At 39.7% G+C, this 17,325-nt stretch overlaps 1 protein-coding gene across 1 annotated transcript in view; it reads left to right on the forward strand.

Annotated features, from left to right (window-relative positions):
• Window positions 1–8,531, forward strand: part of LOC308083465 (uromodulin-like) — a gene marked incomplete at its 5' end in the record, with an annotated part of 9,055 nt that extends 524 nt beyond the window's left edge. Inside the window, 6 exons of the mRNA XM_080425779.1 lie at window positions 602–1,334; window positions 1,524–1,789; window positions 2,157–2,272; window positions 7,979–8,138; window positions 8,238–8,313; window positions 8,446–8,531. Coding sequence (XP_080281905.1) covers window positions 602–1,334; window positions 1,524–1,789; window positions 2,157–2,272; window positions 7,979–8,138; window positions 8,238–8,313; window positions 8,446–8,465 — 1,371 coding nt within the window. The 3' untranslated portion in view covers window positions 8,466–8,531. The remainder of the gene's footprint in view (window positions 1–601; window positions 1,335–1,523; window positions 1,790–2,156; window positions 2,273–7,978; window positions 8,139–8,237; window positions 8,314–8,445) is intronic.
• Window positions 8,532–17,325: the final 8,794 nt, after the last annotated feature.

Raw genomic sequence — 17,325 nt, forward strand, 5'->3', positions numbered from 1 at the left:
TTACTCTTTTAACTATTTTTTTTTACACATTTTAAGTGCTTTATAGTATTTTTACTCAATTTAACAACTTTTAAATATTTTTACTCATCTTAAGTACTTTAGAGTATCCTCCTATCCTCCTATATCCTCCTATAATTTGACAAACCACTGTAGTCGTTTAGTAGTCGCGTCTGTAGTCGTCGGTGAAGCTACCCGGTTCTACTCACTGGCTGAAGCAATTGCTCTGATTTTGCACACAGCCATTGCCCATTACCATCTGAACTTAACTGCGAAGCCCGTTTCTCAATTTCATCAAATCTCAGTTCATGAATGCGTATGTGTGTGCGTGCGTGCGAGTGTTTGAATAGGATGGTTGGGCAAATCTGTACAGTTTGCTTGTTTCACTCTTAAATATAATAGTGGTAATGATAATAAAAATAATAATAATAATAATAATAATAATAATAATAATAATAATAATAATAATAATAATAATAATAATATTATCATTATTATTATTATATAATGTTCACAACTGCCATAATGAATAGCCTGATGTGTTGAATGACTAATTCCTTTTACAGGCACAATTTTCCTCGGCTGTGAATCCTGTCATGATCAGGCTAAATGCCTGGAGTCACCTGACAAACCAGAGAGAGGCGACACCTTCTTCAGCCAATCAGTCTCCTGTGTCTGTAAAGATGGCTTCGTCGGTGATGGCCTCACCTGTTACGATGTAAAGCTATGCAGTAATTCCTCCTGTTGTCACCAAGGTTGCAGATGGTCACCAGAGAAAGGCTGTGTGGATATTGATGAGTGCTCCCTCCCTGAGGCACCCTGCACCCATGGGTCTCAGGTCTGTGTGAACACACCTGGCTCCTTTGAGTGCCTCGTGCCTCCCTCCAGGGCCAAAAGATCTGTTCGGTTCTCCTGTGGCAATGTGGTTTGTCCATTAGGTCAGGACTGTATCAACTCTCGCTGTGCAGATCCCTGTGATCACTACACTGTACTGAATGACGCCTGGAGAGCAACAGACTACAATGATGGTAACTATCGCTGTGACCAAAGTGTCAACTGGCAAGGGTGGTATCGAATGTTCCTGGGGCAAAGCAGTGCCCAGATGCCAGAGACATGTGTGGAAGACCACAAGTGTGGAACACATGTTCCTCAATGGATAACACAGCCTCATCCTGCAGAGTCAGATAAAATTGTACAGCGCAGCACCTGTGGTAAGTGGAATGGTGACTGTTGTCAGAGTGCCCATACCGCACCTCCCGTCCATGTCAAGAACTGTCGGAACTACTATGTCTACAAGCTTCTAAGTCCAACCGGCTGTCAAGTAGCCTATTGTGCAGGTAAAGTGGTGTTGTAAATTATTCATAAAATACTCATCTGTGATATTATTTTACAAAACTTATTTGGTGATGTAGAAGGCTTGAGTGCTTTGTTAAAGATGTGCTGCATGTACTAACTCTCAAACTTGGCTTTTACCTCCCTAGATTTATCATCAAAGTATCCTCAACCTGTCACTCAATCCCCTCCAGTTCCTGTCACTCAACCCCTTTCAACTACTGCCACTCAACCCCCTTCAACTACTGTCACTCAACCACCTCCAGCTTCAACTACTGAACTTATTTGTGGTCAGAGTCAAATCCAGATTGGTCTGCTGCTGACTGGTCTGCAATCCTCTGGTCTGAATGGATCCTCTGGTCACCTGGCCGACCCACGGTGCTCATCTTTCACAGAGCGTGATGGAACAGTGTGGTACCAAGTGGAACGTCAGGCTGACACCTGTGGGAACATATTGACGGTGAGGATTTATCTGATAACTTGTAGCTGTTTTATAGGATTGTCTTCATCAGCAGTAAAGTTTGATTTTCTTTTGTGCTGTGGCTGCCAAAGTGATGTTGTTGGCCACAGTACAATTCCTGTACATATATATATATATATATATATATATATATATATATATATATACTGTAGCTGGAATCCAAACTTACTTTGTGGTTGGACAAAGGTTGTTTATTTTTTCATTTTTGTCAGTCATTCTGTTTAATTATGTGTTGTACTTGTATACTGATACTTTGTTTCGAGCTGGCTAGATGATTCACTGGACTGACCATTCAGTTAACCTCTGTCTTTCAGACCAACAGCACCCATGCCATCTACTCCAACAGTTTATGTTACATGTCTATCCTGCAAATAACTCACTTCCTGTGAGTTTTCCCTTCTCCTGTGTCTATCCTCTGGACACAGAGACCAGCCTAGATGTGGCCATCAGACCAAACCTTCAGTGAGTAACCTATTCTCAACATTGCAAATGATAGTGAATATACAATGTATTGCAGTACAATAAATGTGAATTGCATTGCACCAAACAGCCTCAGTACAGAACTGTGAAAAGACAGACAAATGAAAAAAAGGTTACAGATTTAAGTGTGTTTTAAATGGTTCTTTATTAATTCATCTGCCATTGTTATAATGGCCTCTAGTTGCTGCCATACAAGAAGAGACTAATATATTACATTTCAGGCTTCAACTTGTTTCTCTTATATTTTGATCCAGACTAGAGAAACTACAGTATTTGTATGCCACATTTTATACATAGTTATATGTATAAAATGTGTATTATATGTATTTTTTCCAAGACAGTTCTTAAGTTTGCACTTCAAAAATGTTCTGCTACAGTGACAGCCAGCCACTCGGCCAAACCAAACCCATCTGATACCGTTTGATCCTTTAAATGATATGTTTCCCTATAGGTAGCACTTTATAATAACTATACACTATAAAGCATTAGTTAAGCATTAGTAAATGCTTAATTCCTCATGAACTCATCATTAGTAAAGCATTATTCATACATTACCAAGCATTAGTAAACACAGTTATAAATGTTGCAACTATACACTATTAAGTATTAGTTAAGCACTAGTAAAACATTTAATTCATCATTAATTCATAATTTGTATAGCATTATTCATACATTACTAAGCATTAGTAAACACAGTTATAAACCTTTCAACTAAACACGATTTACAATTAGTTAAGCATTAGTAAGTACTTAATTCATCATGAATTTATCATTTATATAGCAAGTAAGTACTTTATTCATCATGAATTCATCATTTATATAGCATTAATAATACATTAATAAGCGTTTGTAAACAGTTATAAGCGTTTTTTTGCCCATTGATAACCTAATCTTTAATGTGCTTAATGATTGTATTCTCATACTTTGTAAATGATAGATTCAACATTTATAAATAGGTATTATATCAATTTACAAACCAGTTATTTATGAGTTGTTAATGGTTCATACGATCATTTCGAAAGTCTAAGTAAACACCATATACAAACCACTTGGTTGTATATTTATGCGGACATTTGTACATGGTTAGTGAGTGTGTTAATAAATGTCTTATAAACACTTATTCATACTCAATGAATGATTTATTAAGGTAGTTACTACTTGTTAGTTAAAGAGCTGGTGCCATGTTTTTGCACTTTTTCTGTTTTTCATGTGTCTATGAGGTTGATAGAACTTCATTAAGCCCCCTGATGGTGTTTTTATGGTGTTTTATGTCTTCTCTGACTATTTGGAGTTTCTTCCTGGAAGCTGAAACCTTGAGGGTCAAACGTGCCAATAGAGAAACAGCGCTTTAGTGACATCACAAAGCCATACCCTCCCCCTCATTATCATAACACAACAGGTGTGGGCATGAGGAGGAGGAGGGACTAGGACAGGTGGGTGGTGCTAAGGTGGTGGAGGAGGTGCTAAGGTGAGAACCAGGTATACTTAATGAACTGGAGGCGTGTCCACATAAAAACAAAATTTTAACACTTACTGTACACTTTTTTTTTTTTTTTTTTTAAATCCTTACATAATAATAATACCTTATGATCAGGTTTTAGGGTTGGAAAATATCATGGCACCCCACCTTTAAGTATTTTGCGTGAGCCCATCTAAAGTGAGGACTATCTATGCCTTATAAAGCATTTATAAATGAGATAGCGTGAGCCCATCTAAAGTGAGGACTATCTATGCCTTATAAAGCATTTATAAATGAGATAGAAGCAGTGATATAGAAAATGCCAATATTTATTGCAACAATTAAACAGAACATGGCCCTTGCAGTGTAAAAATTAAATTAACATTATTGTGCTGTATGAAAATAAACAAACAATATTCAATGCTATAAACGTGTACACATGACTGATAAATTAAATAAACATTTGACTTCATGAAAATAAACAATAAACAATCTGCTATGCTATAAACATGTAAACATGGCTGATAAATTAAGTAAACATTATTGTACTTTATGAAAATAAATCATACAGAATCTGCTATGCTATAAACATGTAAACATGGCTGAAAATTGTAATAAACATTCTTGTACTGTATGAAAAAATAAATCTGGGTTCTGCCTTCACTATGGGTATAGCCACCCTTGCAGAGCTAGGCAGACAGTTAACATCAGAAGGTAAAAAAAGAAAAAAGGCTTGTTTTGGGTTTCTTCTTTAAATGATCTTCTTTGTTTTTTCATTTGTAGAACAGCAATGACATGAAATACACATAGAATGGATTTGTTAAAATGTGTACTGAATAGGGTTTTCCACAGTAAATATTGTAACTTTTTAACAATGCTTTTAAAGAAATGAATTAACTTGCAAACATGACTTAAGCAACTAAACATTCACCCAGTTGCAATGATATGAAATTAACATGTACATAAACACATCCCTGATTTTGCTGGAAATAATGATATGCAAATCTCTCCCAATATGCACAAATAAATCACTTGTGAATTGAGTGAAAATAAAAAGACAACATTGCTCCCTATAATGGCATTACAGCATTAGCTCAGAGCAGAATAGCCTATAAGCTAACATGACACACAGCAGCCTGCAGCCTAATGGTAAAGGCTAACAGGCTAACAGGATAGGCCATATGACTGGTACTGATTAGCAACAAACAAGACGTTTTTACCACAGACAGAATACACAGTTGGGCTGTGAAAAAGGTACTAGCAATCATGTTTCATCATTACTGAGACAATACATCACAAGGACAGTACTTACAGACACAGCTGCACATAGCTTTGCTGTATGCTAAACAGGAAGTGAATGCATACTGCAGGTGTTGCCAGATTTAGCAAAAAAAACAAGCGGCCAGGTCTTTGAAAACAAACCCAAAAGAAGCAAGCAACTAGGCTCAGTTTTACCAGCTATCGGCCATTTGAAAATAGCAGATCAATAAGCACACAATGTGTCACATCATGACACGTTGTGAGCTTGTAGATCTGTTATTTTCAAAAAATATTGGTAATATTTCCATGAAAAAATGTGGGAACCACTGGTTTAAAAATAAACATTAGAAAGCAAGCCCAATTAAGCAACTACACTTAAAAAAAAGCCCCAAATTGTTTATTACATTGTCCACCTACCTGCCCACTGTGGGCGTGGCCAGGTAGTGGAGTAGGGAGTTGGGGAGCCCCATATCAATGAGTTTCCTGTTTACCAGTGTTGCCATGTCTGCTTATAATAAACAATTTGGGGCTTTTTTTAAGTGTAGTTGCTTAATTGGGCTTGCTTTCTAATGTTTTTTTAAAACCAGTGGTCCCCACATTTTTTTTATTTTTTTCAATATTCTTTTCAATATTTTACTTTTTTCCCAATATTTTTTTGAAAATAGCAGATCTACAAGCTCACAACGGGTCTTGATGAGACACATTGTGAGCTTGTTGATCTGCTATTTTCAAATTGCCGATGTAAAGTGGTAAAACTGAGCCTAGTTGCTTGCTTTTTTGGGCTTGTTTTCAAAGACCTAGCCGCTTGTTTTTTTTTGCAAAATCTGGCAACACCTGCAGTATGCATTCACTTCCTGTTTAGCATACAGCAAAGCTATGTGCAGCTGTGTCTGTAAGTACTGTCCTTGTGATGTATTGTCTCAGTAATGATGAAACATGATTGCTAGTACCTTTTTCACTGCCCAACTGTGTATTCTGTCTGTGGTAAAAACGTCATGTTTGTTGCTAATCAGTACCAGTCATATGGCCTAGCCTGTTAGCCTGTTAGCCATTAGGCTGCATGCTGCTGTGTGTCATCTTTAGCTTATAGGCTATTCTGCTCTGAGCTAATGCTGTAATGCCATTATAGGCAGCAATGTTGTCTTTTTATTTTCACTCAAGTGATTTATTTGTGCATATTGGGAGAGATTTGCATATTATTATTTCCAGCACAATCAGGGATGTGTTTATGTACATATTAATTTCATATCATTGCAACTGTGTGAATGTTTAGCTGCTTAATTCATGTTTGCAAGTTAATTCATTTCTTTTAAAGCATTGTTAAAAAGTTAACATATTTACTGTGGAAAACATTATTCAGTACACATTTTAACAAATCCATTCAATGTGTTTTCCATGTCATTGCTGTTCTACAAATAAGAAAAACCAAAGAAGATAATTTAAAGAAGAAACCCAAAACAAGACTTTGCCTCCAAACCGATTTTTTTTTACTGTCTGCCTAGCTCTGCAAGGGTGGCTATATGCATAGTGAAGGCAGAACACAGAATGTTTTTTTTTCATACAGTACAAGAATGTTTATTACATTTTTCAGCCATGTTTACATGTTCATAGTATAGCAGACTTTTTATTGTTTATTTTCATAAAGTTAGTACAATGTTGTTGTTTTTTTTATCAGCCATGTTTACATGTTTGTAGCATAGCAGATTGTTTCTTTTCATAAAGTAAAATGTTTATTTAATTTATCACCCATGTTTACATGTTTATTGCATAGCAGATTGTTTATTGTTTATTTTCATGAAGTAAAATGTTTATTTAATTTATCAGCCATGTTTACATGTTTATAGCGTTGCATATTGTTTGTTTATTTTCATACAGCACAAGCATGTTCATTTTATTTTTTACACTGCACGGGCCATGTTCTGTCTCAATTGTTGCAATAAATATCGGCATTTTCTATATCACTGCTTCTATCTCATTTATAAATGCTTTATAAGGCATAGATAGTCCTCACTTTAGATGGTCTCACGCTATCTCATTTATAAATGCTTTATAAGGCATAGATAGTCCTCACTTTAGATGGGCTCACGCAAAATACTTAACTAACAAGTAGTAACTACCTTAATAAATCATTAATTGAGTATGAATAAGTGTTTATAAGACATTTATTAACACACTCATAACCATGTACAAATGTCCGCATAAATATACAACCAAGTGGTTTGTATATGGTGTTTACTTAGACTTTCTAAATGATCGTATGAACCATTAACAACTCATAAATAACTGGTTTGTAAATTGATATAATACCTATTTATACAATCATTAAGCACATTAAAGATTAGGTTATCAATGGGCAATAAAACGCTTATAACTGTGTTTACAATCGCTTATTAATGTATTATTAATGCTATATAAATGATGAATTCATGATGAATTAAGTAATTACTAATGCTTAACTAATTGTAAATTGTGTATAGTTGAAAGGTTTATAACTGTGTTTACTAAAGCTTAGTAATGTATGAATAATGCTATGCAAATGATGAATTAATGATGAATTAAGTGTTTTACTAGTGCTTAACTAATACTTAATAGTGTATAGTTGAAACATTTATAACTGTGTTTACTAATGCTTAGTAATGTATGAATAATGCTTTACTAATGATGAGTTCATGAGGAATTAAGCATTTACTAATGCTTAACTAATGCTTTATAGTGTATAGTTAATATAAAGTGCTACCCAACTAGAATGTGAAGTCTTAGTCCAGAGTCTTTGTATGAATGTAAAATCCTTATGAAAAGAGAAGAATGTTGGATGCAACAGTGATGTTGCATGAGTCTACAATAGCGTAGCATCTATAATGTGAAGACTGTTTATTATAAGTTCAGTGTCTTTGTATGAATTTAAAATCATTTAAATAAAAAGAAAAGACTGACGGATGAGCCTACAACGTGACCATTATTTTCTCCAGGTGTTCTATCAACCGTCGTCAGGTGACAGTGGATGAGAGCGGCTCTTCCCTCCAGGCTCGTTTCTCTGCCCTGCTCTTCCTGTTCCATGGAGACTACAGAGATATCTACCTTCACTGCAGCCTCCACCTGTGTGACCAGAGAGCCTCCTCATGTTCTCCTGTAAGTTTCACACTTTCTTTCCACACTCTGCTGTTTCACCCCAGACAGTTAAGTCAGTAGCAAACTGTGTGCTTACTGCTATTCCTTCACCATTCACAGGTTTGCTCAGGGAGGCGTCGTCGCTCCGTTTCCACACCTGTACCCTTCAAACCCATCACCATTGGACCAATCACCTGTGAGTATCAAGAACAACAATAAGAAAACCTGTATTTTATGAAATACAAGGATCTTAAGTGCTGACATCTCAATAATGTTACAGTGGATTACATTAGTTTTTTGTGTTTTTCTCTTTGCTTTGGATCTTCAGGGGACAAGCTAGTGGAGTGAACCAGCGGACATCTTTAACTGACTCCAATATATTACATTTTCTAATCGTATGATTTTTATTTGGTGCGTAGGTTTAATAAATATGCTATGCTATCATTAATATAATCTAACTAATCATTAACCATTTTTATATTTCTCTCTTCTGAAAAAATAAACAAATACTACAAATCAATAATAATGGTAACAAATAAATGATGATTTGAGCATTAAATGGCAAATCTGTGTCTGCTTCTTCAAGGTTCAAGTCCCAAATAAATCATTATATAGTTATTAGTTATAGTAAATATAGAAATATGTGAATGATCAATGAATGATGAAGTATATCAATGAACGATGAAGAACGATGAAGTATATTAATACAAAAATAGAATATATGTAGCCTCAATGCTTATAAAAGTGCTTTAAAGATATCTTATCTTGAGTTTTGTAAGAAAACACACTGATCAATGAAGGTTTGTCAAGAAGGATATGAAAAACACCACAATAAACAGTACAATACCACAAATTATTTAACATTATCCAATCAAATACCACTCACCTTTATCTTGATCAACCAATGAAATATCACAATCCTTCTGGTCTCATTGGTTTAGGAGTTTTTCAGAGTGAATTCTTGCACTCGTGTCTATGGACCAAGGGTGACGTAATCTTTGATTTAGTCTTTGCTTAGATTATTATTATTGCCAGCTTGCTTTGATGCTAAGTTGTGTTGTTTTTGTTGCTGCTGTCTTTTGTTCAGAGCCAACAACAGAGGTGCAGATAGTAACGATTACGTACTCTCATTCACTCATTGTGTGGCAAAACTGTCTCAAAATAATACTTTAAGCTCATAAACAAATGCAAAAAACCAGGTGAATTAATTATTTCAATGTTCTGGTAAAGCCCATTCAAACCTCCAGCATAGCTGCCTTCGTCTTGGGTTGTTACACCAATACTAGTAACCTTCCAAGTTTGATTTGATTTGGACATATTTTACATATCGTCTCTGTCGGGTGTAAACCTCATATGTCCAAAACGGTTACTGTTCAGGATTCAAATTCAAGCAGCAAAAGTAGCAGATCTACAAGCTCACAACGCATGTGGGTGCGTGCACGGGGCTACACTCTATTTTACATCTCACATTTTGTATGTTGCCAAAATACTATAAGAAATGTATACAAATACGTTATTGACTATTCTTATTGCTTTTAACGTAGGATATCATGATCACACAAATTACCTTTTCCTTTCTTTTTTAAAGCTGATAATAAATAGACTGACAGGTTTAACACAGGTTTGGACTAAACAAACTCTTAATGAGCTCAAGTGTTTGGCTTGTCGGAGGGAAACACTAGCCTTACATCGGCTCTGATTCAGTGGAAGCTGGGTAAAGGCAGACATTTAAATAAAGCTACAATCCGCAGGTTTTATGCCGCTACCGACAGTGAGAGGTAATTGCAGCGATGTCTGAACTACAATAAAGATGGTGCAACAGTGTCTGAACTACAATAAAGATGGTGCAACATCTAGGGCCCTATTCACGGGGGAATTTGAACAAACCACTAATTAGGGATTTCGGACTAGGCAAGAGGCGTTTCCCCGCAAAATTCGGTATTCTATGGCACCCCCCTCACCCGCCAAACACCTGAGCTACCCGTTACATTATGCATAGGTGTGGTTTGGGCGTTACAATGATAAAACCAATCACCGTGCCAGAAGCCATTGCCTTTAAGAGAAGACTGCGCTAGCCGTCATCCCGATCCAATATATGCTCTAGCCTATCTACCTGTCTGCACTGTTGCCTGGTCTGATTATTATAAGCCACATTGGGCTTGTTTTCCTTCTTTTTTTTTTTTTTATCCAAATACATTTTTATATTAATTTGTAGCCTATTGTGTTCACAATAAGCTTGTCATATTAGTCAGATCCGGAATAGTATATGAAAGCCATTTAAAATATGTATACTATTGGTACACACTGGCTGCTCCCAAATAATTAATTACATCATGTTGCGACAACGCTCCTACGTGGTACACAGACAAACAGTAGCACATGGGTATAATAAATTGGACAGTTTTAGGAAAGGTCTATAGCCTATGTACTCACGTTGGCTGTTATCGTTCTATTTCCACCGTTCTAATGGATTCCAGGGGTGTGTAAACATCTCTGAAGTTGCTCCATAGTTTCCTCTGAAGTGACGCAGTTAAAGTTAACTTACATCCATATTGTCCCCGTTATCTTTCATCATCCACCTTTGTTCAGTAATCCCGAACAGAGCTAAACTTTAAGTTTACATCAATCAAAGCCTCTCAAACCCAGACACAATATTGCTGCGATGCGTATGTGCGTCGCCTACCCAAAATAACAGACATACAAGCTATCAACGGCGCTGCGTCATGTCGTGTCAACATTTTACAGATCTGTTATTTTGGACAGCATACAATGAGGCGCGCGCGCGCCACGGAGTAGCCTATCACTAAACCAAAAACATTACATTACGTGGTCAACAACATACTAGACATGTAACTTGCTTGGAGCTTTTAATGCAGTGGTTCTCAACCTGTGGGTCGAGACCACAATGGAGCACCCAACGCCTGGCGAGCTTGTAGATCTGCTATTTTCACAATATTTATCTGTGGAACCGAGTCAAACAAAATGGGGGGGTCCCCAGTTCAAATATGGTTATTTTGGGGGGTCATGAACGTAGCGTTTACGCGGGGAATATAATAATAATATAGGCTAATATATATAATATAGGCTATAATATAATATTCACCCGCACGTCCCGCAGCATGGGTTTAATGAGACAGCAGCCAAAATGAAAATCACACTATGATCCGATCATCTTATAAAAAATGTAAGTGCTTAAGATTTTAGCCCAAACCCAACGGGACCCGACCCGGCCCGTCGGCACCGGCTGAGCCGGGTCTAAGTTTTTTTTACATCCAAATAAATTCACATATTAATTAATTTGTAGCGTAGGCTATTGTGTTCACAATAAGCAACTTGTCATATTAGTCAGATCCCCAAGAGTATATGAAAGCCATTTAAAATAGTTATATATTCCTACACAGCTGATGCCAAATAATTAATCAACAGGGCAGCGCAACGCTAAAGTAGCCTAGGTCAAATCAATCACTGTCTTGTCATGACGCAGCAGTAGAGAGCTCCCTTTAAAGTTTAAACCATAACATGACATAAATAATGGATCTTCAGAACTTTCTTCATGTCTTTTTCACCTCAAAGTAAATGTTGGATTACTTCTTCAAATGAAAGCACAGGCGGCCAGAAGGTATTAACATTGGATGTGATTTCTCCATTGCAAAAATGATTACGGTTATTCTATGAAACATATATTTCATAGAATAACCATAATCATTTTTAAAATGGTTATGGGGCAGTGTATATATTTATATAGCCCTATTTGCTCCAAGCTGTTTTTTTAAATAAAATATAGACTGTTAGGGTAGAATGACTCCTGTTCTTAACGAATTACCAAGATTTAATGAGAAATAAGGCTTCTTTAGAAAAATGACTGACGGGCTGGGCTGGGTCTAATTTGTCAATTATTAGTCGAGCCGGGCTGAAATATTTAGGGGATATGAAAGCTCTAGTTAGTAGTTTGAAGTGCTCATGTGGCCTTAGAGTTGCTTCTTTTTGTTTTCATAGACCTGCGGACTGCGGTTGCTTATTTCTCTCCAAGGCTGGCAACACGGCTCATGGTCCAACGCACAAAGCCATTGTAGTGTCATGCACTTGACGGGTGATTTTATAAACCAGCGGGTGCTTCTAGAATCCACTATCCCCCGTCCCCAAGCCGTACCCATGTGTGTCTGTAGAATTGCAATGTGGGGGATATAGCAACAACACGCCCACGGGCACACCTCCACGCGCAAATAACGGCGTCGGCATAATGGTGACGGGTAGAGCAGGTGCTAGAATAACCTATTGGGGCGGCGCAGCTCCATTATCAGGTTAAGGGTAGCGTTGCGGCTGGGAAAACTGGCACAGAATAGAGCAGCTAGTGTCCAATCCAATCAGGCGCGCTGTCTTCTTCAAATAACTTGTTGAAATTGTCAACCAGTCCAGTAGGTGTCCATACCCGAAACCAGGGTTGACATTTCTCAATGCAAGAGCAGGGAGGCCACCTCCAATCATTGCATATGTGCTATAACATACTGTACTCTACCATAGACTGATGAAATAACATTGAATTAATTCAAATAAATCCCATATTGTGGCTTTAACATGATCTAAATAAATGACTCAAAGTACCCAGAGCTTCAGCAGACTCTTCTTTATCCGATACGCACCAGACAGCATCGTAGGTTTATTCAAGTGAACCCATTAAAACCCAGGAAAACATCGATGTCACTTTAGATTTGAGCTAAAAAGCATTATTTTATACTTTGGCTATTCAAAAATAGCAGATATCGTGTCACTTCGTGCCGCGCAACAAGCTTGTAGATCAGCTATTTTTGAATAGCTAAAGTATTGAATGTGTACAAAGCGAAATGTTTTAACTCAAATCTTTGCTTCTGGGAGGTCCCTGGAACCAAATATTTTGAGATGGGGGTCGGCGGCCAAATACATATAATGTTGGGGGTCCTTGACCACCACTGATATATATAGCAACAGAGGTTTCTCAGAAAACTGCTAGGATTTAGAAGACATTTGGTCTTAATGGTAAAACAAAGATGTTGCAGACACTATACTATAGGTTCAACAAGGTAGGGTCAGTTATGATCTCATCTGGTTAGTAAACCAGATACTGTCTCTGGGTATTATTAACCCATCCAATCCAGGAACACATCTGTGTAATTTTTTGATTTCTTTGGCCATTCAAAAAATAGCAGATGTACAAGCTCATAGCGTGGCACGAGTGTCACGCTATGAGCTTGCAGATCTGCTATTTTTGGTGTGCAAATCTTTGAATATTTTCAGGCCAAAAAGTGAATCGGCCTGTTTTTTTTTTGGATATTGATAATATGGATAATTGTATGGATAATTTTCAAAATAAAGTATGGATCCCAAGGCTAGAATCCATCAGTAGGTCCTACAGAAGCCTCATGCAAAATGTGGCTTGTGTCTGCTTCGTATCGTTACTTTTGCCAGTATGTATATGTGTTCAGCAACACAGCCATGCAGCCTTGCAGTTTAAGTGCAGATTTCAGCTATAGGGAATTGGGAAAAGGGGTGAAAAATGCACCCTCCAACTGACCAACAAATGATTGTGTGTGTGCGGGCGAAATAACATTGTGAGCTATGACAGGTGACGGACCATATGCCAGCCTAGCAACGGTTGCTAAGCTAGCATTGGACAATCGCTTTGGGTTTAGCAAAGGGTCCATTGCTACCGATGAGCAGGTTTGTGCCCTGCATGGTTTCCTCCGTCGTCGGTGTGTGCATGTGTGAATGTATGTGTGTTAATGGGTGAATGTAATGCAAATTGTAAAGCACCTTGGATAAAGGCGCTATGTAGAAATGCACCATTAATTAATGACAAGTTTAGTACTGTAGCCGACCCAACAACACCCTGTTGTCTAATCGCCAACAAACTAGCTGTGATGTATCCAACTCTGTAACCCAGGGGTCTTCAACAGGGGGTTCTGAATATCAGCTTCTACTTTCCAGTTTACCCCAAAATATAGCTTTATGTGCTGTGGTTAACATGTAGATACATTAGGCAACATGCTTTTACTGTTTATTAACACTACAGACAGTTGTGAAATACAGTACATTATAGGCTGTGTTTTTATACTTTAAAATCTTGGGATTTGTGGGGCTTTTGTATCGGTGGAAGACATTTAAGATCTTAATATGCCTGACAAATATCATAACAAACAAAACAATTGAAATGTGATAACAATGTGTCTGGGTGTGCAAACCCCTTGTTCTACATCTCTCCATTCCTCACATATGACTGATGTTGAACTTGCCCCTTGACCTTGTCAGCCGATTATCTGTGTGTGTGTGTGTGTGTGTGTGTGTGTGTGTGTGTGTGTGTGTGTGTGTGTGTGTGTGTGTGCGTGCGTGCGTGCGTGCGTGCGTGCGTGCGTGCGTGCGTGCGTGCGTGTAGCATCAGCACATCTGAACCATTGCAAAGTTGTTCTGTTGGTTGCATACTTGTGATTCTTGTGAATTGCAACATTGTTTGTGGCTGAAACGTAGGCTTGGTGTGGAACTGTGTGTTTGAGTGCAACTAAAATGTCTAATGCCTGATAGAGAGTGAGTCCCCAGTTCGATTCCGTGCCGAAGAGACAATTTGCTCCATGTCACTCCCCTAACAGTAACACTCTGTCTGCGTTTTCTGTACCTATCAAATAAGCTAAAGACAAAGAAAGTCCCCACTGAAAAAGGAAATAAAATAAAGTGAAATAAAAAAGAAATGGCTGGAAATGAAATTATCTGTCAGATTGAGGCAGAACTGCAAAGTTACACCTGCTGCTACAGTACATAGCTAGTACTTCACTAACATAATACAATGTTAAACTAAGCACTCAGAGTTATACTAGTACCTATGGGCATCTAATGTTGTAGTCAAAACCATATCAAATAACGTTATACAGCTAACAGAGAAAACAAATATGATTTTTGCGGTCTACTCTTAACTCCCAGAAAGGCAGTTTGGGGTCAGAAATATCAATACGACCAGAAAGAAGTGCTCAGTGGAATGTCTCCTCTAAGTGAATATGGGAACTCGAGATTACGAATGTAACCCCGGTTTCTTTAAAATTCGGAGTGATATACTCACTATGGGATATCAGCGCCCCCTGGCAATGCACAGAGCTACATACAATAAACTCCCGGGCCAACTCATTGGCTGTGAAGGGTATGTCACGCGACCGGCAGACCGGAGGGGCATAAAACCCCTGCGTGACTTAGGCCAAACCCTCTTTAACAACAGCTCTCTGCACGCAGATGCGCACAAAAAGAGGTTAGGTGAGTATATCACTCCGAATTTTAAAGAAATTGTCAAATTCTCCGTGATATACTCACTATGGGATGCATAAACCCCCCTGGGGCTATAAGCCATACGAAAACCCTCACAGTCCCGCACGCCCACCAGCCCACGAGGCCCCGCCCCCACGGGCGTGACCTCCGGCCTCACGGGCGCCCCAGCCCTCCGGGCTAGGGTGTGGGACACAGAAAGAAAGGTAGACCCTGACAGACCAAGTCTGCCTCATTCAACTAATGAAACAGACACGAGTCTGCCCCATAAGTAAAACGAGGGAACAGGGCCTCCTCCCCTGGGAACCAACCAACTGGCAGTCCCGAGGGGACCTAGGAGAAGGAAGACAGGAGAGAGAACAAGGCTCCAGGCCTGTTCAACTCTTCCCTCTAACTAGAGACAACCGCTACCGCTAGCGTACGCCAGCTTAATGGCATCCAAGTCCATCTAGAAAGAATCGCCTGAGCAAACTTCCTTCCTCTGACCACCTTGGCCAAAGGAGACAAAAACTGCGTCGACAATCGGACGGCCGCTGTTCTCTGACAGTAGAACTTTAAAGCTCTCACCGGACAGAGACAGTGCAACCGTCGATCCTTCGATGAAGCGAAAGGAGGTGGATGGAAAGCTACCAGCTCGACTGGGGCATGGGTCACCACCCCGTTCTCGGGAACGAACGCCATGTTAGGTTCAAACAGAACCTTCCTGTCGCCGTCCAAGAACCTCATACACCCAGAACTCACTGAGAGCGCGTGCATGTCACTGACCCGTTTAGCCGTAGACAGGGCCATCAAGAGGACCGTTTTGAGACTAAAGAACATCAGATCCACAGTCTCAACAAGGTTCAAACGGAGGGCGGCAGAGTGCATCTAGCACCACCGCCAGGTCCCAATGCCGGGAACAGAGGCCTGTTAACCGGCCTGTTAACCGGCCTGGCTCGTCTGGCGCCGCCCATGAAACGACACACCAGATGATGGCCAACCGTCTTGCCATCGAAACCCTCGTGACAAGTGGAAAAGGCCCCCAGGTACATCTCAACCGTCGAGAAGGTCAGTCTGATTTAACCTGCTTTGCAGGAAAAAGAGGATGCTGCGCAACTGAGCCTGGAAAGCCACCACCAACGGCGACTGTTCCAGACCCCAAGACACAACAAAATATTACATTTTGTGTCGTATGCAGCTCTTGTGGAACTGGCCCCTGTATGGTAGCTACCACGTCAGGGGACAAGCCACACAAGCCCAAAGTCGCCCTCTCACGGACCAGACCCACAGGTCTAGGTCCTGAGGGCGTGGGAGGAAGATCTCGTCCCCTGCTTGCCTTAGCAGATCTCTCTCGTAGAGAGGAGGATTATTCCTGACCTCCCCGCGCCCCATGCCGGTGCCACCAGCGGCACTGACAGTCCGTGGAGTCTGAACCTCTCCATTGTTGAGAGGACCAACTCCAGCGACGGGAACACATGAAGCAGTTTGTTCGGCCAATCGTGCGCCAAGGCGTCCACACCCCGTGAGAGGGTCCCCTCTACCGAGAAGAAGCGAGAACACTTCGCCTTCTCCTCGGAGGCAAACAAATCGACCTGCGGTCGGCCAACTGGCCCAGATCTGGCTTGTTAACTCCGGAGGAGAGACCAATCTGCGTACCAAAAATTGCCCCTGGACAACAGAGTCGCTCCGCTGTTCAGGAGGCCCGGTACATGTGAGGCTCTGATTGACGCAAGGCGCGTCGCGCCACAGTGTCAGATCGCCAGCTAGCTTGTCCAACACTGTAGAGGCCAGGCCTCCCTGCTTGTTGACATAGCACATGGTCGTGGTGTTGGTTCTGATCAGGACATGACAACCTTGTCCAAACGAAAACAGGTGTATGGCCGATGCCATGAGACCCGCCGCCTGCATGCATAGCCTGTATGTGACTTGAGGCCGAAAAGCTGTCTATCCC

This window comes from Gymnoscopelus braueri (assembly GCF_963280865.1).
Source record: "Gymnoscopelus braueri genome assembly, chromosome: 4".
In the NCBI taxonomy this organism is placed as follows: domain Eukaryota; kingdom Metazoa; phylum Chordata; class Actinopteri; order Myctophiformes; family Myctophidae; genus Gymnoscopelus; species Gymnoscopelus braueri.